The sequence below is a fragment of the Ambystoma mexicanum genome, chromosome 6q (assembly GCF_040938575.1).
Source record: "Ambystoma mexicanum isolate Mex_15411 chromosome 6q, UKY_AmexF1_1, whole genome shotgun sequence".
Taxonomy (NCBI): Eukaryota; Metazoa; Chordata; class Amphibia; order Caudata; family Ambystomatidae; genus Ambystoma; species Ambystoma mexicanum.
Window position 1 is genome coordinate 1,665,376,919 of NC_090937.1, and position 24,255 is coordinate 1,665,401,173.

The window sequence follows — 24,255 nt, forward strand, 5'->3', positions numbered from 1 at the left end:
ATTCCAGAGGGAGGCACCTGCGGAAGAGAGAAAGATCTACCCCCCACTCTCTGCTTGGAACAGCATCTGATCTGCAGAGAGTTGGAGCTAGAAGGCCAAAGGGCTCTAGCAGGGAGATATTTAGGGAGAGAGAGTTGGATGTAGGCCCCAGAAAGCCCTGTGGATGATGCAGAGGGTCTTGGACTTGATCCTTGCAGCAACCGGAAGCCAGTGGAGAGATTCAAGGACTGGAGAGATGCGGTCCCAGGGCTTGAGGTCAATGATAAGTCTTGCATTCCTATTATGGATCAGTTGAAGGGGATGGGGGTGGGAAGTTAGGCAGATTGAGGAAGAGTCTGTTGCAGTAGTCCAGCCTGAGAGGACCAGAGCTCTGGAGACATTGAGTTTCTGGGGTAAGGTAAGTAAAGGGAAAATGCCTATGAGGAGGTGGCAGCTGAAAGTGGGCCTTCTTAGCAAGGTCTATGATGTGAGGAGAGAAGGAGAGGAGTCGAATATGACACCAAGATTTTTTTGCCTCACAAGATGGTTAGGGGAGGGGGGCCCATGGAGGGCAGTCAGTGTAGGAGAGAAGGAGGGTGCTGGAGTACCAATAAGAAGGATCTCAGTCTAACTGGCATTAAGGCAGAGCTTGTTAGCCGTGCACCATGCTTGGATAGCAGACAAACAGTCAGGAATGAGAGAGGAAGAGAAGGAGGCAGAGGAGGGAAGCTTGAAGGAGAGCGGTGTGTCATCCGCATAACACGAAGTAAGGAGAGAAGGTGGGGCAAGGTAGATGATGAAAAGCCAAGGCGAGAGATAGAGCCCTGAGGGACAGCACGAGTGAAGAGTGAGATGGTGGAGAGAAAGGGGCGCAGTTGAACCTGGGAAGATCGGTAAGAAAGAAAGGAGGTCAAGCAGCCTAGAGCAAAGTCTGTGATGCCAAGGATATCTCAGAGCCAATTTATAAAGGTGGCATGATTGTCCATATCAAAGGCAGAGGAAAGGTCAAGAAGGATGAGAATGAAGGAGAGTTAATATCGAGTTTAGAGAGCAAGTCTTCACGGGTGTTCAGGAGAGCAGTTTCCATGCCTCTGGCAGCACCGAAGCCAGACTGGCTGTTGTAGAGACAACCAACAGAATCAATGTGGTGGATACGCTGGGAGATGGCCAGCTTCTCCAAGCGTTTGCCCAGGAAGGGGTTAATGGAGATAGGGTGGTAGTTAACCAGCCAGGAAGGGTCGGCAGAAGGCTTTAAGGAAAGGGTGCACAAGGGAGTGCTTGAGGAGTAACAGGAAGGATCCAGTGGCAAAGGGGTGATGCAGAAATCAGCCATGGCTGGAGCATGGGAGACATTGTCCTTGATAGTTCTTGAGGGGCAGGAGAGCACCCGTTTGGATGAGATTTTCATAGAGCGGACTAGTCTAGAAACCTCATGAGATATGGGAGAGAAAGAAGAGAGGAGGAGGAAAAAGGGGTTGTGGGGGGTCAAGGGAGGCCTGAGAGAGGGTCAGGAAGAAGGGAGTGGTGTAGAGGAGAGCGAGAACAGGATGTCCCGAGATTCAGAAATGTAGTGAGAGGCCAGTGCAGAGGGCCAAGGAAGGCAGAGGAGAAATGGAGACTGCAGTAGGATTGGAGAGTTCCTTGCACATTTTGAAAATTTGAGTCGTGTTGTTAGTGGCCCCAGAGATGTAGGCTTGGATAGAAGCCCTCTTCTTCAAGCAGATGGAGTCTGTATTGCCTTTGGAGCAGGCAGCAGGCCAGGTATCAGAATACACTCAAAGTCTGCCACTTACGCTCAGCAGCGCTGCTCTGAGAGGCCAGGGCACAGTCATACCTTATTCTTTTTGTGTGTTCAAAGACTTTAATTCCATGCTTTTCCACTTAGCTTCTGTTCATTTCGTCAGCTGTAAGTTACATTCCAGTTACCTCCAAGTCCCAGGACTACTAATGCTGTACGTTTAGCCCCTCTTTCCACTGCACATCCCAGCAACGCCCGACACCTGCTCCCACCCCAGTCCACAGTAGGCTATTCTAGGACTCTCGCTGAAGGCCCATCTTCAGCTTTGTGTGAGGGACCTGCTCGAATACAGGTTCACTTGTGGTCCTTGACACTAAGCCATTCATACCTCTGGTACAGATTAAGTGCACTCATCGGACATTATACACTTCTCCATGCAAAACCTCATTGTCCACTGTCAGAATACTACCTGTGGCAGTGTACTCCGTGCTCCCTGCAGCGCCTGCATACGTACCCCTGCCGCCCCCGGTGCTCCATACACGTGCTTTGAGATTCACTCCATGCACAGGCAGGGTCACGAGCCAGAACACACTTCCTGCAGCTGCTGTGCCTATCGCAGTCCGTCAGGTTCATCTGGGTCACCTCGCCACTGGAGCCAATGTAGATCCAGTTCTGTGGACAATAAAGAGGAAACCACCATATCAATGCAAAGAATGATGGCGCAGCAGATTCCCCAGTGAACAGGTATGGAGTGACTAGACTGCCCAGATGCCAGGGGCTTTGTGAATATAGGGTGAATGTAAGAAAATGCAAGAGCATGCCCTTGTCAATAATATTAACCTTTATTTGGATTCTCCCACCACAGGCACACTAAGCCATGCCTATTCATTCTTTTTCTCCCCTATATGGAGGCCAGAAAGATAATTCATTGAATCAAGAGACTGCTGTGGAAATATGCAGGTTACTTGCATCAAACCCAGCGAAAAGCAATAAACATACGGCTGTATCAGTTCTATTAAGAGCAACAAACAAAATACTGACCTGAATTGCACCCAATAACTTCCTCCGTCAAGTAACCGTCTGCTCATGAAAGCTATGGGGGTTTTCCAAGTTCCCTAGTGGGTGGCAGACAATGCACCTAACATAACCAGTGTATTTGTAAAGCACACGTTCCTCCCCAGAGGGGCACCTTGGCGCTATTGACAGATATCAGATATTATTACCGACCTCAGAAGGATGAAGGGCAGAGTGGACCTGCCGGGATTTGAACCTGCGACTATGAGGTCCAGCACCAACCCCTTTCGTGGATGCACTGGTCCACTGAGTCACAGACCAGTCATTTCCTTCTTAATGTGTGTAAGGCCTATGCAGCCTGTCTGGGCACCCCCCAGATCCAGTGATCCCCTGATGCTGCATCCATCAGGAGTTGCATTTTCTAGCAGCACGCAGGCACCCCAGTGTCACTTTAACATGGCCGCTGCCGGGGAACTCCATGAGGCCGCACCTACACACACTGCAGCTTACAGTCAGGCCCCCTCCACTGTGGCTCCTGATTGGTCATCAAGTACTGCTAAGGACTCCTACGTTAGCTGGCCCCCATTGCAAGGCCTGGTTGTAAGGCTATGCAGCCAGTCCAGGTATGCCCAGCGCAGCGCAGCAGTCGACCGTGGACTGAAGACCTGGGTGTCTACCAACCAGCCGCTCCCACCACGCTTTAAATCTATGCCAGAGGGGAAGACTCGTCTGGGCATCCAAGAAGACATGAGGTAAGAAGACCTCTGCCTCCCCCAGACCTTTTGTCTACCATTTTCGTACCATCTGCTCCACCAGCGACCCCCCCTACACCTCTCCCTACCCCATTTCTGCTGCCATTGCTCAGCCAACTCACACCGTGGTCCCTGCTGTATCTCGTTGATCAACAATTTGCAGGTCAATTTACCCTAGCCATACAAGCAGACATACCCAGCGAACCCAAAGCCGCTTACCCACACCACCACATCATTTCTACCATCTGTAACAACCGCTCCCCAATGAACACCCTTACATGCAACCCCGGGGAAGCGTTCCAGCGTCTACCCTAGATCATCCTCGCTGCCCGACTTATCCTCCCAGTCCCTACCCCCCCCCCCAAAACCCCTCACCCCCACCCACCGCTTTCTTACCACTACTGTGTTGGGAACTCACACCGAGGCCCTACTGCAGACCAACTGCGCACTCACACTTCCCCAGGCTGCGGTTTCCTACCTACCTCCGCCCGACCTACACTCCACCCGCGGATCACTCCCATGCACTGTGCTTTGCATGGATTGGTCCAGCCTAGCCTCCATCTACCCCCTACAGCACCTCACCTTGCCAGCCACATGTCAGCCTCCACGCTGTATATAGGGCAAGACCGCTCTGTAACCACACCACCCCAACCTAGCCTCTCCCTACCAAAGCTCGCACTAGCAGGCCCCCCTACATGCCACAAAGCTACCACCGCACCTCGTACAGGTGTAGACCGACTATTCCACCTCACAGACCACATTCAGTCACCCCCACAGAGGCCTTCCCTCCTGGTACTTTAACATGCAGTTCTTTTCTGAGTTACTGTACCTCAGCCCCCAGCCCTCCGAACTGTCCACATCACCATGCACCACTCAAACAACCATATCCAACACTGAATTGAGCACCCCCAGGACCCAAATCATTCCTATGCATCCTGATCATTGCCAGATCAATAGTTGCCCACTTCCCCGACATCCATGATCTTAAAACCTTTAACATGGACATACTGGCCATCACTGAAACCTTGCTCAACCCATCAGCTGGCCCTGCACTATGGTGGTACCCTCGGGCTATGCCATATGCTGAGAAGACAGGAACTCTAGCAAGGGAGGTGGGGTCGCCTTTATTTGCAAGAATTCCATCCCACTTCCCCCTATTGCGACCATCCCAGATCTCACATTGTGAATCCATCTCCGCCAAACTCAACTGCTCGCCTAACTCCTGCATCTCCCTCCACCTCATCTACCGAGCTCTGGGATCCCCTGCCACCTTTAAAGATGATATCTAATTCATCTCCGCCAACCTCAAACCTACTACTCAGCTCATCATCCTTCAAGACTTTAATCTTGGCTTCAACGACCCCTTAGACAGACACTGTAGTCATGGCTAAAGCTACTTCGGCCTTAGGTTGTACCAATGCATTCTCAACCCTACCCACGCTCAAGGCCGCACCTTAGATTGGCTCCTAGACGGAATCGTACAAAAATGACCTGAGAATTGCAACGGCCGAAATTGCTGTTTTTTTTATACCCTCCCCCCTTACACCACATATATATGTGGGGGGTATGGGATATTATAGTAATATGGGAGGGCGCGGGGGGGGGGTCTCCCCCCACATATCTATGTGGTGCAAAGAGGGTTTAATTTTTAAAAAACGTCGGTATTTTCGACCGTCGAAATTATGTGTGGTCTCAGTGATCACATAGATCCCTCCTGGACCACAACAGCAATATCTCCATTCTCTCTAAAGTACCCCGCCCATGAACCAATCACCAAAGGATAACCTTGACCGTCCCCATTCTAAATAAATGCACCAAAACATTAACCCCCTAACTCCCAGCCTAGCAGGCAGCATCCGCAACGAACTAGTGATCGTCTTCTCCCCTTGTTTAACACCCAGATACCCCTTCACCACAACATCAACTCTGATGGAGTACTACAATTCTCTGTTAGCTAATGCTGTGGATTACCTTCCCCTCTCAAACTGCGCAAAACAAAAAATACTAGGCATAAGAATACCTGGTTCATTATGAACTCCATACATTGCGTGCAAAAAAAAAAAAGAGCAGCAGATGCTGCCTGGCAGAAGGACCCCACCACTGTCAACAAAGCCCTCTTACCCACGTCATTGAAATATAAACAAGCCATCCACGCAAGCAAAGCAACCTCAAAACAAAAAGATTGTTGAGGCCTCCTCGAACTCTAGAGAATTGTTCACCATCCTCCGTGAATTGGAATCGCCCATTCCCCCTCACCTCCTCCTCACACACCCCCCTACGATCTTTACGAAAGACAACCTCTGGTGTAGTAAAATCCAAGAAATCACAATGTAAAATCAACGATTGTTTTGGTCACCCCCCCCCCCCCCACATATCCTCCAGGCTGTTTCTCCCGTCCACACTAAACTCTTCAGATTCAAACGTATCTCCAAGTACGAGCTGGCCACCATTATGAAAAGGTTCAAACCATCCTGCTGCAGAGGTGCAGAGGGGACACTTGCCCAGACACCATGGTAAAAGAATGTGTAAAACCCCTTCTCCCACTCATCACCCTCGTCAATGCCTCCCTTGCCTCAGGCACTGTGTCCCCCCCCCCTGCCCCTTAAGAATTCTGGATCACCCCCTAGCTCAGAAACCCTCACTAGACCCAACCATCCACACAAACTACCAACCCATCACCACCGTTCTCTTCCTCGTGAAAATCAGTCACCTACACCCAATTTCAATAATTCCTGGAAACAGACCACATTCTCAAACCCCGCCAGTCCGGTTTCTGCCTTAGACATGGAACGGAATCAGCCCTCGACCTAAAGAACCACCTTGGCAATGCCAATGACTCAGGAAAGCTGTCCCTCCTCCTGCTCCTTTACCTATCTGTGGCTTTCGATCACGTTGACCACAAGACCTTATGCCACCACCTGACCTCAGTTGCATGCTTCTCTCCTGAAGGCGCCAGTTGGATCTCCTCAGTCCTCATAAGCTACTTCCCTACAGATACTAGGTTATCACTTATTAGTGTATGTTAGGTGGTCCTGGACCTTGGTCAGTGGTTGGGTAGAAGTACAGTGGAGTTGTTGAGTTTGTATCCTTGACAATTAGTTCAGACATTGGATTGCAGCCCAAACCAAGATGAAGGGTCTGGAATCTTGAAGAGAAAACTTGCCTTTCATCACTGAAGCCAGTGAAGAAGCAGCCATCTGAATCAGCTCTGAAGGAAAAGAGCAATCAAATAAAATACTTTGTTACACACAGGCGTCAGGAGTTGCGGGACGATTTTTAGGTGCAAAACTGGTGGGAGCGCAGCAAGTGGATTACTTGAACTGTTAGAACTGAACTAGTGCAAGCGTTTACTTTAAAAGTTAGTAAATAGTCAAAAGAGGTCAAATAGAATTTTCAGGAAGAGCTACGTTGTAATATAGTTTGCCTAGCTTGGGAATTGTCATTACTAAAGTTAATTCACTATAGCGCAGGCTAGCTTTTCAAGTTAACCCTATAGTGTCCACAAATGTCTGTTGAGAGTTAAAGGGAAATGTCGCTTGCTATATAGGTATAGAATTTAAGAAAAAAAAGTGTAAATAGGCTAAAACGGCATTGAATATTTGTTTAAAAAGGTCACCGATATAGGTAAGGATTTTGACTTGCGTTTCGTTTTTGTTTTTGAAAAGAACATTGCCTGACCTTAGAGCAGATGTCCAAGGAGACACGTCAGCAACGTGCCGGTCCGACGGTAGCAGAGCGCGAGTATAACGGGTGCCAGTCGAGGATGGCAGGTTTGTTGGAAGTGTTGAAGTATCGTGCGGGCCGGAGGGAGAAGAGTAGGCACGTTAACCCAGATCTTTAGCGAGGATAGGAGAAATAGGTTTTGCCGCAGGCACTTGAATCCAGTGTCGGAAGGAGGGAGAAGAGCGGTAACCGTCGGGTAAGCAGCTTTCAGTGCACCCGCACTCAGCAATAATCGAAAATCTGCGTGTGACAGAATTTGACAAGTTCTTTAGAGCACCTCTAACTGTTTTCAAGAGGAGTTAGAAGCAATCTCAACTAAAGGCCCTTAAGTAAATATTAGATGACAAGCAATTTGCCTTTAAGATGCAAAATACGAAATAAAAGTATGTGTTCTAGTGTACAGTCAAAACTCTTCAGCAAAAGGAATTTTTAGGCTAAAAGACAATTATAAGTTTGATGAAGACTGTATGAAGTCATCCTGGCAGAGTTTGTCGAGAGCAAGCGCAAGCTTCAAGGAAGCAAGTCTCTAAGACGCAAGGAACAAGTTACTTACCAGTAACTGTTCTCCATCATGGGTCTGGCATGGATTCACATGCTCATGAATATTCCCCGTCGTCAGGCTGGGAATCCTCGGTAAAGAAAAAATCAGTTTCAGTTTCGTTTCTGAACTGTCTGTCTACTAATAACCAATCACTGGTCTCTGGGTCATACTGCCCCTAGCCAATGACTGCCCTCTACCTAAGCCCCTCCTCTGGTAGCCATCTTCAGATTTGGTAGCACGTAAAGTGGCAGTAGGACCAAGAGAAGAGCCGCAGAGGGGTAGGCGGAGGGTTCGCATGTGAATCCATGCCAGACCCATGCTGGAGAACAACAGTTACAAGTAAGTAACTTGTTCCTTCCCCAGCATGGGGTCTGGCATGGATTCACATGCTCATGAATATAAGAATACATAGCAGCACACACATGCACAACCACGGGAGGTGGCAAGGCTCAACATCAAGAAATACAACAACTCAACATTAAGCAACTCTTACCTCCTCACCAGGCCCACCTTCAGGCGAACAGGTTGCGCAGTACTGCTTGGCCAACTCTGGACTCATCCCTGGAATCCCGGTCGACGCAGTAGAATCTCGTGAAGGTGTGCGTCGACCTCCACGTAGCAGCCCTGCAGATATCCAGCAGGGGCACACCAGACAAGAATGCCGTAGTGGCAGCAATCACTCTGGTCGAATGGGCTCTCGGACGGCCGGGCAACGGTCGGTTGGCCAACCGATGACAGTGCATGATGCAGCCGGAGAGCCATCTGGAAATGGAAGCCTTCGGAGAGCTTTCCCTTGGTTCACAGGTCCAAAGTTCACAAATAGCTGTGATGTCTTCTGAAAACTCTGTTCGGTCCACGTAGAACTTAAGCGCTCTAGCTACATCCAGTGAGTGCAAAGTCCTATCGGCCGGCGACAAAGGAGACAGAAAGAAAACTGGCAACACCAAGGGCTCGTTAAGATGGAAGTCCGACGGCACCTTGGGCATGAAAGAGGGGTGCGTCCTCGGCACCACCCTCGTATCGTGAAAGTCAAGTATGGAGGCTTGCAGGATAGGGCCTGAATCTGTCATGATGCCTACCCCGGAGCACCAGGCCAGGCCAAGCACCCCCGGAAGCAGGCATCATGCCCTCGGGTAAAAGCCCAGCGGCCCCTTATAGGGGCTCTTTGGACTCAGTCCTGGCGCCTTTGGTGCCAGGCTCATGTTGGACATCAGGCCTGGCGCCATAGGCGCCAGGCTCATAAAAGGGAGGTGTTTTGTGCACTTACCTGATGCAGACCATGCTGCACGCTTCAGGCCTCCCTGAGACCAGAAAGGGACTATTTTTTCACTCGGGCGTGGCCAGGGAAGGATACATACCTAGTTGGGGAAGGATACATACCTGGGACTTCTTTGGAGGCTATTTAAGCCACGCCCAGACAGCAGCTCATGCTTTGCGTTGTTCTGCTTCCTGCAGCTTAACGCTCACCGTGTCTGCTCCTGCTCCTGGACTCCAGCCACGCCCGCCTCGAACCTGGAAGACCTGCAAGGAAGGAAGAGAAGAGAAAGGTGAAAACCAAGGACTATTTCAAACTTCTTACCTGCATCCGGAATCTTCTCGCCAGCATCCATTTAAAAGCATTGCGTTGCTCGCTGCAGCGCCACGCTTCACTCACCTGTCCTCGAGACATCTCCCGGCTCCATCGCGGCAGTCAGCATCGGACGCCACATCTCTGCACCTAGGGGAGAGAGGAAGAAACAAAAGGTGAGCAGAAGGAACACAGAAGGAAAGCCTGATTAACAGCCATAATACTTACCGGCTTTTCTTCCACATTTCGGGTCGGCGCCGCCCCGTTGGCAGGTACCGTACCCCGGCCCCTATGGGGAAAGGACAAGAGACATTTCTGGGGAATGATAAGGACATTTAGAGGGATCGCCCTCATCACTACTCACCTCGGCAGTTTAACCCCTCGATGCATCGCCTTCATTCTGCACCTGCAATAAAGGACAGATCACAGGTTAGAAAGACAACATAAAGGGGGCCTCACTTGAACTTTGAACTTTCATACTTACGGCGCATCGCTCAGGAAAGTCAAGTGGATTTTGCCAGCGCCATTCTGAAAACCAGTGAAGTAACTGGACGAAAGTGCGCCCCTGCACCAGAAGCAGGATGGAGAGTTCATTCTTCCAAACCATAAGAAGGATATTCCTACGGGCCAGGCAAGCACGATTTGGAGGTCCTGTCCAATCGGTGTTCCGGGTCCTGCGCATCACGCAAGAAGAGGCCACAGCAATCCAGACTAGACCAGCGCCCCCGTGGGAACCAGGTGAGCGTTACAGAATCTCTCCCATGCATTGTGCAGAGGTGATGGCCACAAGGAATGCCGTCTTCCACGACAAGAACTTCAACGGAGCAGAATGCAAAGGCTCGAACGGCGGTCCCATGAGCCTGGTCAGCACCACGTTGAGCTGCCACGCCGGGGCTGGAGCCTTCACCGGCGGGAACGATCGGAACATCCCTTCATAAATTGCTTCACCAGTCGATGGGACCACAAGGACGGCCGTCCTGTAGTTCTGGTGTATCGGGAGATCACTGCCAGATGTATCTTGATGGAAGCGTGAGCTAGTCCAGCCTTGGCCTGCGACAGTAGGTATGGTAGCACTTTAGGTGCCGTAATCCGTAGAGGGTTAATCTTCTGTGCACGGCACCAGACAGAGAACCTCTTCCACTTATGTCCATAGCACTCGAGAGTTGAGGACACCCTGGCCTTTTCGAGAACCTCTCTGCAGTCTGCCGGGATATCGTACCCTTCAAACTCTAGTGCTGCAGGAGCCAGGCCTGCAAGTTCAGCGACTCCGGGTCGTGATGAAGAATGGCGCCTCCTTCTCTGGAGAGAAGATCCGCCTCCGTCGGCAGCTTGACTGGTGGGGATGTTGACAAGTCCAGAAGGTCCGGGAACTAGATCTGTCATGGCCACGCCGGTGCGACGAGGATCATCCTGCACCGGGACCTCGAGTAGGGTGATGAGACGAGGCGGCAACGGAGGGAACGCGTACAGGAACAGGCAGTCCCAGGGGAACGAGAAAGCATCGCCCATGCTCCTCGGCTGGGGAAACCTGCTGGCGAACCTCTGGCAGTTGAGGTTCGTCGCTGTCACGAACAGGTCGATCTGGGGGTTTGCCCCAACGTCGGAAGAGCCGATCCACCTCATCCTGGTGTAGTTCCCACTCATGGCATGAGGGTAGCTCCCTGCTGAGTGAGTCAACAATGGTGTTTTTTATTCCTGCCAGGTGGAAGGGAACCAGAAACATCCCCTGGGCGACTGCCCAGTGCCACAGATCCTGGGCCTCCTTGGACAGGGCTGGGATCTGGTGCCTCCCTGCTTCCGGATGTAGAACATCGTGGTGGTGTTGTCGGTGAAAATCCTCACCACCTTGCCCTTGAGGGACGGGAGGAACGATCTGAGCGCCCACAACACGGTCCGGAGCTCCAGGATGTTGATGTGAAGAAACGTCTCCTCCAGGAGCCAAATGCCTCTTGCGTGGAGATCTCTGGTGTGAGCACCCCATCCCTCCAGGGAGGCGTCTGTCATCACCGTCTCCTGATACGCCGGGGTCTGAAAGTCTGTGCCTGCCGTGAGTGCGTACGGGTGCCCCACCACTGAATCGCCCGACGGAAGACCTCGTTGAGCGGGATCCTGTCTTCGAAGCTGCCCGCCGCCTGCATCCAGCGGGCGTCGAGGAACTCTTGTAGCGGACGCATCCATAGTCTGCAAAGGCACACTAGGTAGATGCATGAGGACATCATCCCGAGGAGGGACTTGATGGACCTCACCCTGGCCATGTCCATGGCTAGCAGGTGCTGCACCTTGCCCAAAATGGCCTTCATCCTCTCCTCCGATGGAGACGCCAATCGCTCCACTGTGTCGAGCTTCGCTCCCAGAAACAGTGCCACCTGCAATGGAACCAGGTGGGATTTGGGGTAGTTGATGGCGAATCCCATCTCCGTGAGTAGGCGGACGGTCCTCGCTGTGTGCTCGACAGCGAGTTCTCTTGTCCTTGCACGGATGGGCCAGTCGTCCAGGTAGGGGTAGACGTGGATCCCCTGCAGGCGCAGCCACGCCGCCACTGGTGCTAGCCACTTGGTAAACACCCTGGGTGCCGACTTCAATCCGAACGGCAGAGCTCTGAATTGGTAGTGACGTCCCTGGACTACAAATCTGAGGAACTTTCGGTGTCCTTTTAGAATGGGGATGTGGAAGTAAGCATCCTCCAGGTCCAACGACTAAAGGAAGTCGACCTCCTCAAGCTGTCCCTTCACGTGCTGGAGAGTGACCTTCCTGAACTTCTGTGCCTTGATGAACTTGTTTAGCCGACGTAGGTCCAGGATGGGGCACCAACCGCCTGTCTTCTTTCTGACGAGGAAGTATCTTGAGTATACTCCGGAGCATCTTGGGGACGAGCTCGATGGCACCTTTCTTGAGCATCGCCCTTACCTCCAACAGCAGTTGAGGGACACGATTCTCGGGCCAGGGTATCCAGCACCCAACGGTCGGTGGAGATGGACTCCCACACGCTGATGAACTTCGTCAGCCGGCCTCCCACCGGGGTGCTTTAGTGGGGGCCCAACGCTACGGCCGGTTCAGTCTCGTTTGGAAGTGGCCTTGCCGCCTTGGCCTCCTTGACGGCGGCGGCGAGATCCTCCTTGTTTGCCGCAACCTCTGTAGGCCTACTGGGACGAGGAGCGGGCCGCCTGGCGGTACGTAGAGGAGCCACCGCTGGATCCCTTTGAGGCTCCTTGTCTGCCTCCGGTGCTCCGAAAGGGCCGTCGTCGTTGTAGGACTCCCAGGGCTCGGGCCGTCTCAGTGTCAGTCTTGATGGCCTGGAGCGACTCATCTAACACCTTTCCAAACAGGTTGTTGCCGTCGAACGGCATGTCGAACACCATGGTCTGAACGTCTTGACGGAAGTCCGTCGTCTTGAGCCATCCTCGTCGTCGAAGGCAAACACTGTTGCCTAACTGGTGAAATCCGGTGTCGGCAATGTCCGTTGCCACCATTATGGCGTGGTCTGACGCCACCTCACCTACTGCCGAATCTCTAGGGCCTCTGCCCTCTTGTCGTCTGGTAGGAAGTCCAGCAGAGGAGCTATCTTGTACAAAAGCTCCCTGTCGTAACGGGACACAATCGCTAAGGCGTTGGCCGCCTTAATTGTCGTCGCTGCCGACGAGATGACCCGTCGCCCCATGGCGTCCAATTTCTTTCTCTCGCCGTCCGGTGGGGAAGTGGAGGTTGAAGCCGCCGCACCCGCCGCCTTCTTCTTGGCCGCTGCTGAGATGACCGAATCCGGCGTAGGCTGGGCCCTGAGGCACAAGGGGGCGGCGTCGGGGACCCGGTACTACTTCTCATACCGGTCCCTCTTGGCGGGCGTTGTGGAAGGGTTCTTCAGGACGGCAAGTTCCTCGTCCCAGATATCGTCGAGTAACGGTACCGCGAGGACCATCCTTCTCTTGTCCTCCCGCCGTTGGTAGAGGAAGCCTTCCTTCTTCTGTTCCTCCGGGCAGAGCTGGAAGAGCTCAGATGCCCTGGCAATCATGGCATCGAAAGAGCCAATTTCGTCGGGAGGAGAAGCCCGAAGGGGTGGTGATAGAAGGTCCGTCCCGTCATCACCACCGTCGTCATCCGTCCCCATCGCTGTATCCTTCGCTGTGTCATCTCGGGGGTCCGGCGAGGGGGAGGAGGGCTCCACACGCCATGTGGGCATGAAGGGCGTGGTGGGGTGGACTCTCCTCCGCTTGTTCGGAGGGTTTCCCAACGATCCTGGTTCTGGATCCTCCGCCGGGGTTCGTGGTAATCTCATCCTTATCTCGGTGCATAAGGATTGGATTGCCAACCGAATGGCCGCCAAGCTGTCCTGAGGCTCGGGCAATGGCTGTGACGGGCAGGATGGCTGCTCCTCCACTGGGCCTTCGTCGTCACCCTCGTCGCTTTATTCGATCGCATCAGCAGGATCTCTCGTGATCATACCTCCTCGAACCGCTCGTTGAGGCCCTTCACGGCTTCCACCAGCTCCTCCTCAGAAGCTGAATCCGTGTCCGTAATGGCCACCGGGCCCCCCCTCTTTTTCCACTGGGGTCTTCACGGGGGTCTTGTCGATGGGCTGGAAAGAGGATTCCCTCCCCGGTGGCAGGGAAACTCTGGGCCCCGAGGTCGCCTCCACTGGTGTAGTCTCCGCCGGCTTCCCCAGGGCCGCTGCGACTCCCTCGATAGAGGTCTTCGCCAGTTGGATCAGGGCCCTCACCACCTTAGGTGCGTCCTGGGCCTTCACCTTGGGGGGAGGGTTACCACCTCGCTCCCCCTCGGCTCCCTTCGAGATCGACCGGTGCCTCTCCAGAAGCTTACCCGGGTTCTCGGATTTCCTCTTCCCCGAACCAGAGCGTTGGCTCGTGGTTGATGGTGCCGGGGAAGGCACGCCCTGCCTGGCAGCCGAAGAGCCCGACCCTTCGGCGCTCGTGGTGCTTAGCCTTCTGTTGGGCCCCAGTCGCCGGGGCGCCCTTACAGAACTTAGAAGACCGCTCGGAGCTTTTCTTCTCACCTGCTGGGCCCTTCTCCAGCCAGCTGGCGAGGCGGGTACGACGATCCCACATGGTCCGTTCCGATAGGTTCTTGCAGAACGCACAGTCCTCCACGTGCGTCTTGTCCTCATGAAGGCAGTAGAGACATCTCAAATGCTCATCCTCCTTGAAAACATTCTGTAACCCACATCCAGGGCAGTTCCTGAACAGCTTGGATCCAGGCGTCAAGCTTCCCTTGTCCTGGGCCATGTCCAAGGTAGGCCTCGGATCTTCTGGAATCCTCAAAGAAGCGTAACTCGACGAAAATTTCACCCTTGAGGGGCGTAGAAAATTCCAAAACGGGTCCCCGTTGATCGGAAGTAGAACGGTGGAGCTTGAGGCTCGATTTAACCGAGAAATGAGAAAATCTCTTTCAAAAAAGCACGAAAACGCAGTAAAAGCTCGAGAGCTATAGCACGAGGACTCCCAACACATGAACGTGCGGTATACATCTGAAGATGGCTGCCAGAGGAGGGGCTTAGGTAGAGGGCAGTCATTGGCTGGGGACAGTATGACCCAGAGACCAGTGATTGGTTATTAGTAGAAAGACAGTTCAGAAACGAAACAAACTGATTTTTTTTTTACTGAGGATTCCCAGCCTGACGACGGGGAATATTCATGAGCATGTGAATCCATGCCAGACCCATGCTGGAGAAGAATTAGGACTTTCTCAAGAAAGAGGACTACTAAACCTTGCAGAAGAGATTTCCAGTTGTTAGTCTTCAAACAGGAAATCTACTTTCCTCACAGCGTTAGCTGAGGAAGCACATGTACTAGAGGGACTTTGGGGGATGGGGGATTCCAGAGGGGGGCAGTCTGATATCTTTTGGAAGGAGATACTGCAAGGAAAGTGACGAACTTAAAATATTTTTCTTACACTGGAGAGCAATAAATTAGAACAGCTAAATCTCGAGCCTGTGCCTTTTTCATTTTATCTACGTGCCCTTTTCCTTTGGGGTGATCAGCTCTTTGAGGTTACTTTAGAGTATCGGGGGCTGAAGACCACAAGGGGAACTGTGGGGTGCAGCAGCTCCCACGGAGGATCAACTACGGGCCAGAGTCTTCCTTGACAACCGTACGTCCAGAGTCTTCGCAGGTGATGCTGCTGCTCTGCCTACTCCTAACTCCTGGAAGGTTCCCCACCCACTACAATGTTTATACAAAACCGCTATTTGAGCACATTGACTCACTGGGAATCTCCTTCAAACTATACAGATGCCACCCAAATCCTTATCCCCATCTCCAGCGTCCATGTGCAGGACTCCATTAAGATGAACAGCATTTATGGAACAATCCAAACCTGTATGACCTCACAGTCTCTGCCTGAATGAGAAAACTGAGCTCCTTCTAGTTGGTACACCAGCCTGCCTCGCAAAGCTGGCAGCAGCCTTCCGCTTCAACATTGCTGGCCACAAGATCCCCGGCTCAGTATCTGTGAAAACCCTCGACACCTCGCTCAATAGGTCCTGACAAATCGACCACAACACTTCCACAGCAGCCTACACCACAAAGCTCATACAAGCTATCAAACCTTTCCTCCCCTCCGACAATAGCCTTACTGTTGCCGCACCCTCGTCGATTCCAAGATGGACTATTACAACGTCCTGTTATGCGGCTCTAATGAACAAAAACTTAACAGGCTCCAAGTTACCAAAAACAATGCTCTCCGTGCTGCATTGGACTTGAGTAAGTATGACCACATATTTGAAGCTAGAAGATCTGTCCACTGGCTCCCTGTCCGAGAAAGAATCAAATTCATAAACCTCTCAATCACCCATCGCTGCCTGTCAAACAATGCTACGCACGAAACCCGAGATCCATCCACAGCAACTGCCTCACCATTCCAAGATTCAGATGCAAAAAAGCCAGCGGACCCAGTTTCCAGGTGGTGGCAGCCAACCTTTGGAACAATCTAGCACTTTTCCTTCGAGCTGAACCTTCTTATCCTTCGTTCAAAAAAAATACTGCCTGTTCAACTAACCTAATACCGTATGTGCCTGTTGAATTTATCATGACTAACCAGCTCATAGATTCCTAAGGGCTTTGCAGGCTTCTACAAATGTAAAAAATAAATAAATAAATGCAATCATAGTAGCTCATACTACCCACTAATACAATTACCATTCTACCATTCAAAGGGTGCAGGGATCTGTTGAAATAACCTTTCTATGCAGATTGAGTGATATTGTCATTGTGCCAACTCCTTCCAAAAGCCTTCTGCGTTACCTGGCCATTGCAGGCGTTCTGGCACCCACCACTCTTCAATAGCCTGGGTTATTAACTCCTGAATATACGCTTCGTATCCCCCCCACCAAAATACCTGGTGGCATGGGCCATTCAGAGGCCTATATGTCTGCTCCTGTCCCTTCCTTTCCTTTCCATCATGTTAACGTCTTACGCAACTAAAACAGACTTGCCAGAATCTGCAGGTATTCCTCCGAGTGGGCACAACGTGGAATATCAAGACGGGTATCTGGCATGTATCCGTGGCACGGCAACACTGCACGGACCAATCGCTAGAAGAAGGCAGCAGCACTGTTCAGGGCATGACTCAGCTGGGTCTCTGGGATTGGCAACCAAGTCATGAGCCCAGAGTGTGGGGTGGGTTTTAGGTAGGGAAGGCCACACCGTGGAGGCACTTAAAAGCTAAAACAGTGCATACCTTTTTTTATACAGGAAATGAGGTTCTTGGCAGCGACCTCCCAGCGCGCCCATCCAGCCAACTGACTAGTCTGGAGCCTCTGCTCCACTCCCGTCCACCCAGAGGTTCCAGGTTCTGAGTGAGGGGTCTCAGTATAGCAGTAACTATGTACAATTATGTTGCTGTATAGAATGGAACATTTGTGACAAGAACAGGTTTACATGAAGTGTGAACTGGACCTATATACATGCTAAGCACTCCCAACAGTGGGCTTCTGTATAACCCACAAAGATCACAGGGTCTGCACCAAATACCTTTGCAATCAGTACTACTGGAGGACCACCAGACAAATGCCCTGGATAGGGCAAGGCACGCAGTCGCCGGTCATTATACAAGGCGTGCCCGAATCCGCCACACCCAGAGTAACGGTGAAGAGCAAATGACTTCCATTAGGTAATGATATCCTCAGCCACTAGGACCCTCACTGGCTCCTCTCAGCATTGCTGCTGCCAAACAGGTTAGAAGAGGTACATATAAGGGCCCCACATCCAATTATCTCCCATATGCCATTTTCCCCCTGTAACCATGAAGCTCAGTAACTGGCTCTAACTTGTGGAAGTTCTGTGTTCAGTCAGTGGGGCGGGATGGTGGGCAGACCCATCAAAAAGAATACAACCAAAAGGTAAAAAGTAAGTCATGTGTTGCTCCAATGGACGGACACCTTCTCCCTGGGATTCCTCCTGTGTGAGATTCCCAAAGCCATCCAGTGAAGGGTGGAGCGGGGCTGGGAGGAGGGTGCAGGGGGGGTGATAGTTGCAGCGGAGTGGAGGGATGACAAACCAGCACCTAAAACAGAGGTTGCTGGGGGATGGAAAGAACTAATTAAGCATCTTATGCAGCCAAAGATGTGCAATGAGGCCCAAGCTGCAGCTTTGCACATGGCCAACACGGGACACTTCTCTGTAAGACAGTGCAGCCCTTCCTCTGGTGGAATGACCCCAAAGACCTGCTTGCACCTCATTAGCCAAAGCATAACAACCTGAGATGCGCAAAGGAATCTGTTTCAAGGAACGAGAAGCAGTAAACCTCACAACATGTTGGTAATCTTTCCGTTAGCCAGTTCTCCTCGATATGTAAACCCTCTTGGGTCACTACTAGCGAGGCTCTTCTTAGTTATCCTCGATATGTAAAAGCTTAATGCCATCTGTGGTCCCTGCTAGCGAGGCTCTTCTCAGTTTCGGAATAATGAAGAGGCAGAAAAAAAAAGAAAAAAAAAAAAGCAAACCGGTCCATCAACTTGGGGAGGAACATGGCCTCACCCACAAAGGAAGCTTCTCTCCAGGAAGGGATAAGTGTGGGGGATTCACAGACAAAAGCCTGGGACTTACTACTCATTCAGCTGGCCGATGGAATAGCGCTGGCAGATGTAGAAGGGGTGAAAGTGGCAGACTCCTCATTAATAAGGATAATGGTTTCTAGACAGTCATAGGGTCTTAAAGTCACCACAGAGGCCTTGAACTAGCGAGTCAAATTAACAAGGGGGGGTCCTGGGAGTCCCTCTGCCAGACATTAGTCCTTGTTACGAGAGACTTACCCAGAGTCTTTAGCTCACTATCTTTCACAGAGAAGAAATATCCCAAACATATCAGTCTTTGTCCTGCCCTGGGGCAGTCCAGCACCGAAATGCTAGGCAATTCTCCTCTGAACAAGAGTACCAACAGCATCCCCAGACATGTGTTTCGGTCTGGTTGGACCTCATCAGTAGGGAGGAGCTGTGCCTCTCTAAAAATAGTGAGCAAGGGGTCCACGTCTGGATTCCCCTAGTAATTTAGGGTGAGACCCAAAGTTACTTAAATATGCAAAATAACAAGGGGGATATTTCTCCTCTGTGAAAGATAGTGAGCTAAAGACTCTGGGTAAGGCTCTTGTAACCAGGACTCATGTCTGGCAGAGAGTCTCCTAGGACCCCCCCTTGTTATGTGAACTAGCGAGTCATCACCCTTTGATTCCCACAAGTGGGACCTGTCAAAGGGCACTTCCAGTGACCGAGCCTTAAAATAAGGAGCAAAACTGGGAGGTCCACAGTCTGCAAAGAACCAGCCCTGTGCCTATAGACCTGGCAACAGTCCTCTGGATCCAGACGCGCTAGTAAAATTAGATTTGCTGCCAGTGTGCAGTCTAGTGGAAGCCTGCCTCCCCGTATCCCAGAGCGTGTGGTAGCAGCAGACCATAATACCGGAGGCATTAACAGGGATAAACACATGGATGTGAACACTTTAGCAAAATGGCATTTAACCACTTAGGCTGTCTGTCAGGTGGGTGGAAAGGGAAGGGAAGGCAGGGCTTCCTTAAGAAAAGCCATAGAGGGCTTGCATTACCAGGCACACAAGTCGAGTGCATGGATAGAAAAACTTGGTATGGGTGACCAAGCCTGGACTTCAACGCAAGAATGGATGCTGGTTTACAACAAAAACACCAGACGAAGCACAAATTGAGTCGAAAGGAACCAGGGTCTCCTGATGGGCCTTTCAGTTTAGGTATATTGTTTTGTGTAACAGAAGGGGCCGTAATTGATCCACGTATTTGCTTACCGTGCGGTGGACAGTTACCTTAACACAAGAAGCCGGGGCAATGGCCTGGAAGTTTACCTATAGTGACATCTTCTAACCGCTGCCTCCACTAAGGTTGGAAACCAGATCCACAATGTCCGTGTCCAAGACATTTAAGTTGTCTCCTGGTTAACTAGATTCCAGAGTCTTTAGCCCAGAATGGATAGGATCACCTTCTTCAGCTAGCCTTGCAAGAGATTAGCTCCCGGACCACGCAAGAGCTGTCTGGGCCTCGCCACAAGCAAAGGGGCCAAAGCCTCAAGGGCTTCAACAGACAGTGAGCATTTTCTGCAGAAAGGGTTTCTTCGTGCAGGGGTGAGAGGCAGGCTGAATGAGTCCTGCTTTACAGGCACCAGAATAGATGGACTGATTTGGTTTTGCCCGGAATCGTCGCTCGGTGGGTGTCAGATTGAGGCCGAAAGATGCTATTTGTAGATTAACACAATGAATTTAGATTTTTAAATAGAAAGTGTTGAATGGGTGCAAGCTGTGGAAGGGTACTTTTATGCGCAAAGGGCCCCTAAATTATGACGTTCTACAAATATAGGCAAATGCTCAAGGGACGGTCAATGTGGCTCAAAGAAAGTCAAGCCACAGCACCAAGGGGGGGCAGAGGAGCAATATACTAGCCTCTCCTTGGGGGGGGGGGGCAGTGAAGCAAAAGACTAGCCTCTCCTTAGGAACAGACATTAAATTCCCTGTTTTGTGCACAAATCTTAGTATTTTCTTGTGCACGCTTTTCTTTATTGCCCATTGCCATCCAGTGTTCACCTTTGCACATGAACGAGCAACTGCTAAATCCTAGGTCCTTAAAAGGATTTTCCTCCTCGTTAGCTGTGATGGATGAGAAAGGCAGACACATGACGAGTACGCCCAGTCAGTAAAACGGAAGGAAGCTCGACTGTCTTTCCCTAAACTCAAATGAAGTGTGCCTTTCCCTACAAGAGGGCTGTGCAAACGAATACCCTATAATGCAAGGAGTGCTGGCATCAACAATTTCCCACAATATGTGTGAACATTCCCAAGAACTAGGTAGCCATGTTGGGGCAGATTCGGAAAGCCTTTGTCTTTCAAACAAAATGTATATCAAACCAAAAAAGCAAAGGCCCCGGGCCAAACCAAATAAGCAAAGGCCCCGGGCCAAACCAAATAAGCAAAGGCCCCGCGCCAAACCAAAAAAGCAAAGGCCCCGCGCCAAACCAAAAAAGCAAAGGCCCCGCGCCAAACCAAAAAAGCAAAGGCCTCGCGCCAAACCAAAAAGGCAAAGGGCCCGCGTCAAACCAAAAAAAAGCAAAGGCCCCGCGCCAAACCAAAAAAAAGCAAAGGCCCCGCGCCAAACCAAAAAAGCAAAGGCCCCGCGCCAAACCAAAAAAGCAAAGGCCCCGCGCCAAACCAAAAAAGCAAAGGCCCCGCGCCAAACCAAAAAGGCAAGGGCCTGCGTCAAACCAAAAAAAAGCAAAAGACCTGCGTCAAACCAAAAAAAAAGCAAAGGCCCCGCGCCAAACCAAAAAAGCAAAAGGCCTTACGACACCAAAAACCAAAAGGCTTCGCCAAACCAAATAGCAAAGGCCTCGCTAAACCAGAAAGCATAGGCATCATGAAACCAAACAGCATGAAGAGGTGGGCCAAGACTACCAACAGTGAGAATAAGCCGTCTCCAAACATCAGATCTAGAGAGACACCTCACCTTCCAGGAGACTATCTCACTCCCCAGGAGCAGCCACAAATCTCCCACAGACTCAAGCTACAGCTGGTATTGGCACCAAAAGGCTAAATTCTGTCAAAAGATGTTTTACATAAATGACAATGTCAGGTGCCGGAAGGAGTCTACAGTGGTAATGGTTGCAGTATAAATGGGGGACAAACAACATGCGTGTGTGACAGAATCACATTACGATCCTTAGTCATCGCACAAATGTCTATCTAACACAGCTCCGAAATAGCGGACGAATAAATTCTATAGGACACAGTCGGACAGACACTAGATCTGGTTATCTCAACCGATTCACCATCCCAAAATACAACTTAAAAAATGCAGGAGGCTCGAGCTTCCCAGTGCTAGCAGCCAAATGCTGGAATTCGCTCCCCCCAGCCATTGGAGCAGAATCCTCCTCTGGGCCTTTAGAGCCAAGACAAAAGACTAGCTGTTCTCCCAGGGCCTACCTTAGCTCAGCTTACCACTAAGTTTTGGCCTACTTTAATGTTCATAATTGTACAGTTAGCTACATATTTTTGTATTTTGTAAATTCTTTGTTACCATAGTTCCAGCCTGATATTGCACCCTATAAATTCTGTTTTCAAGTGTTCTTTAAACCTATTGTAATTATGGAACCTACCTGATATTGTAACCTTGTAAATGTATCATCTTTATTGTGCCCTGTAACATACCATGTATCTGAGTAAAAGCGCCCAGATACACCTGGGTTAGGTGCGCCGTACAAGTAAATAAACTAAACGAAACATCGCCGGGCGCAGCATTTTAGTAGCATTTAGGGATTTAACAACGATCACAACACAGTACAGTGGGCAGAAGTACTCGGTGCATCCTGCGCTCCATCACCAATCACACGTCGGCCACACACCCTTTGCCCTAAATCCCCCCCTCAATGTCCCAGCTCTGACCTCATACAGCTGCAGGCTTTCGATTGGTTGGTCTTCAGGAAACAGCGACAGGTCCTCAAGGATGTAGGTTCTGGATTGGAAGCTCACTGCCTTGTGGATGTGACCGTCAGCTGTGGAGAGAGGGTCCGGAGTTAGACAGGGTCTCAATACTGCGATGTTGGAAGGGGCCATTCTTTTCATCTGCGTCGTACACAGCAGTACATTCACTCACTTGGTGGTAGGTACAGCACACTGCACCGTCCATAATCATGACCAAACCTGCGCCAGAGAAACGTGCATGGTGCATTCACCTGTGCCCAGGTAACATGCACAGCACTGCTCATTCTTCAAACGTGTTCCAAGTACAGTATTGAGCTGAATAACAAAGCAGGTAAGGGTACCTGTACTGCATACCGACGTTCAGCACCTCATAGATCTCCCTCATGCCACGACTAAAGTACAGCTCCTCGTACTCCTCATTCATCGCATCTGTACCCATGTATAGTCAATTACTACATTTGCGTCAAGGCAATACATCAGATGATCATTTAATCTGTACTGATGGCACCTGCACTCAGGTCCAACACATCACCTCCACCTGTGCCTGGTGTAACACCTAGCATGTACCGGTTGCTGCATGTAATCATACCTGCTGATGCCAATAATTCACTCGCAACCAGGTGCATGGCTTTCCCTCACCTGTGCCGAGGTATAGCACATCGTATGCCTTGCCATCCAGGGCTGTCACTTTCCGGACAGCTATCTTGCGGTACCGTGTGCCTTGTTTTACAATCAAAGGACCTTTATTCTGGGGGTCCACGCTCTGTTCCATAAGAGGGTGGTCGCGGATAAAGGTGAGCACACGGTCTGGAAAGGTGGTCAAGCACTGTGGGGAACAACATGCTGTGGTTACTACTGCGCAATCGTTCACACCTTCCCAGCATCCAACCAAGATCTTCCACACTTGCCCCTCCCCCAAACATCATTCCACTCACCCCAGCTCACTACGATTAATGAAACTGACCAAATTCTCCCTCTTCCACACGCGCCTCATTCAAACTCTTCCAGTTACCAAACATCCCCTAACTAAGGAATCCCAGATTGTTATAAACTCCATCGCCACATTGTTTCCAACCCAAACTTTCCGAGACCCCATTCCTATAGCAAACGCTTTCCACTCAACATGTTCGAACTCTCCCAAACAAATATTCATCTCCACTTCTTCCTCACATCCCAATGCAAAGTCTTTTAAAGACCCACTCAGTCCTCTGGAATTCAAAGTCTCAAACACTCGATCAACTTCACAAATCTCTCAAACAGATTCAGTATGACCAACCGTACGACAAATCGCCCCAGGTGCCAACTGTCCCACAATCACGTGATACCTACAAACCATCCATTACAATTATGGCATAACACCAGCCGTCCCCATCCGGGCACAGCTACTCATTCATATAGCTCTTCTTCTCAAACTCACCAATTGCTCAAATCCTTTAATATCCAATCCCCATGCAGATCACCTCCTCAGTGCCCAACCATCCAACGTTTCCAACCTATGTATAGCATACCACAAATCCAAACACTTCCCTCCCCACACCCCACCAAAAAAGACCCCATCAGTTCAACTTCCACACAACATCCTATTAACCCAATTCTACCACGCACCAATCCATGCCCCTCAAACTCTCCAAAATACTATATAGCCTCTGACACACCCATCAGCATATCTCAACTCTGGAACCCCCTGTAGAAGCTGTACTTACAGTGCCTGGCCGCGGTTCAGGGACACTGCTGAGGGGGACAGTCGTCCACTTGTCACAACTGTGCTCAAGCTCCTTGAAGGTCCCATCCAGAGCGCTGCGGATATCCAAGATGTCATAGGCGCACACTGCGGAGATCTCACTCCCCTCCCTAGGGAGAAGGGAATGACAAAGTGTTAAGGCAGAATTACATTAATGGGGTCCTTTTGCATAACTCTGTTGCCTAAACTTTTTGCTGACTGCCAGGTTTTTTATGTATTTATTTATTTTAACTGGTTTACGATTGCTTCTACTGAAGTCCCTCTG

General features: G+C 50.8%; 1 protein-coding gene across 1 annotated transcript in view; it reads right to left on the reverse strand.

Moving 5' to 3' along the window:
* SEMA4F (ssemaphorin 4F) overlaps positions 1 to 24,255 on the reverse strand; it is a 321,938-nt gene that overhangs the window by 37,214 nt on the left and 260,469 nt on the right. The window contains exons 9-12 of the mRNA XM_069632516.1: positions 23,953 to 24,100; positions 22,889 to 23,075; positions 22,211 to 22,320; positions 2,232 to 2,389 (exon numbers count right to left, since the gene is read on the reverse strand). Coding sequence (XP_069488617.1) covers positions 2,232 to 2,389; positions 22,211 to 22,320; positions 22,889 to 23,075; positions 23,953 to 24,100 — 603 coding nt within the window. The remainder of the gene's footprint in view (positions 1 to 2,231; positions 2,390 to 22,210; positions 22,321 to 22,888; positions 23,076 to 23,952; positions 24,101 to 24,255) is intronic.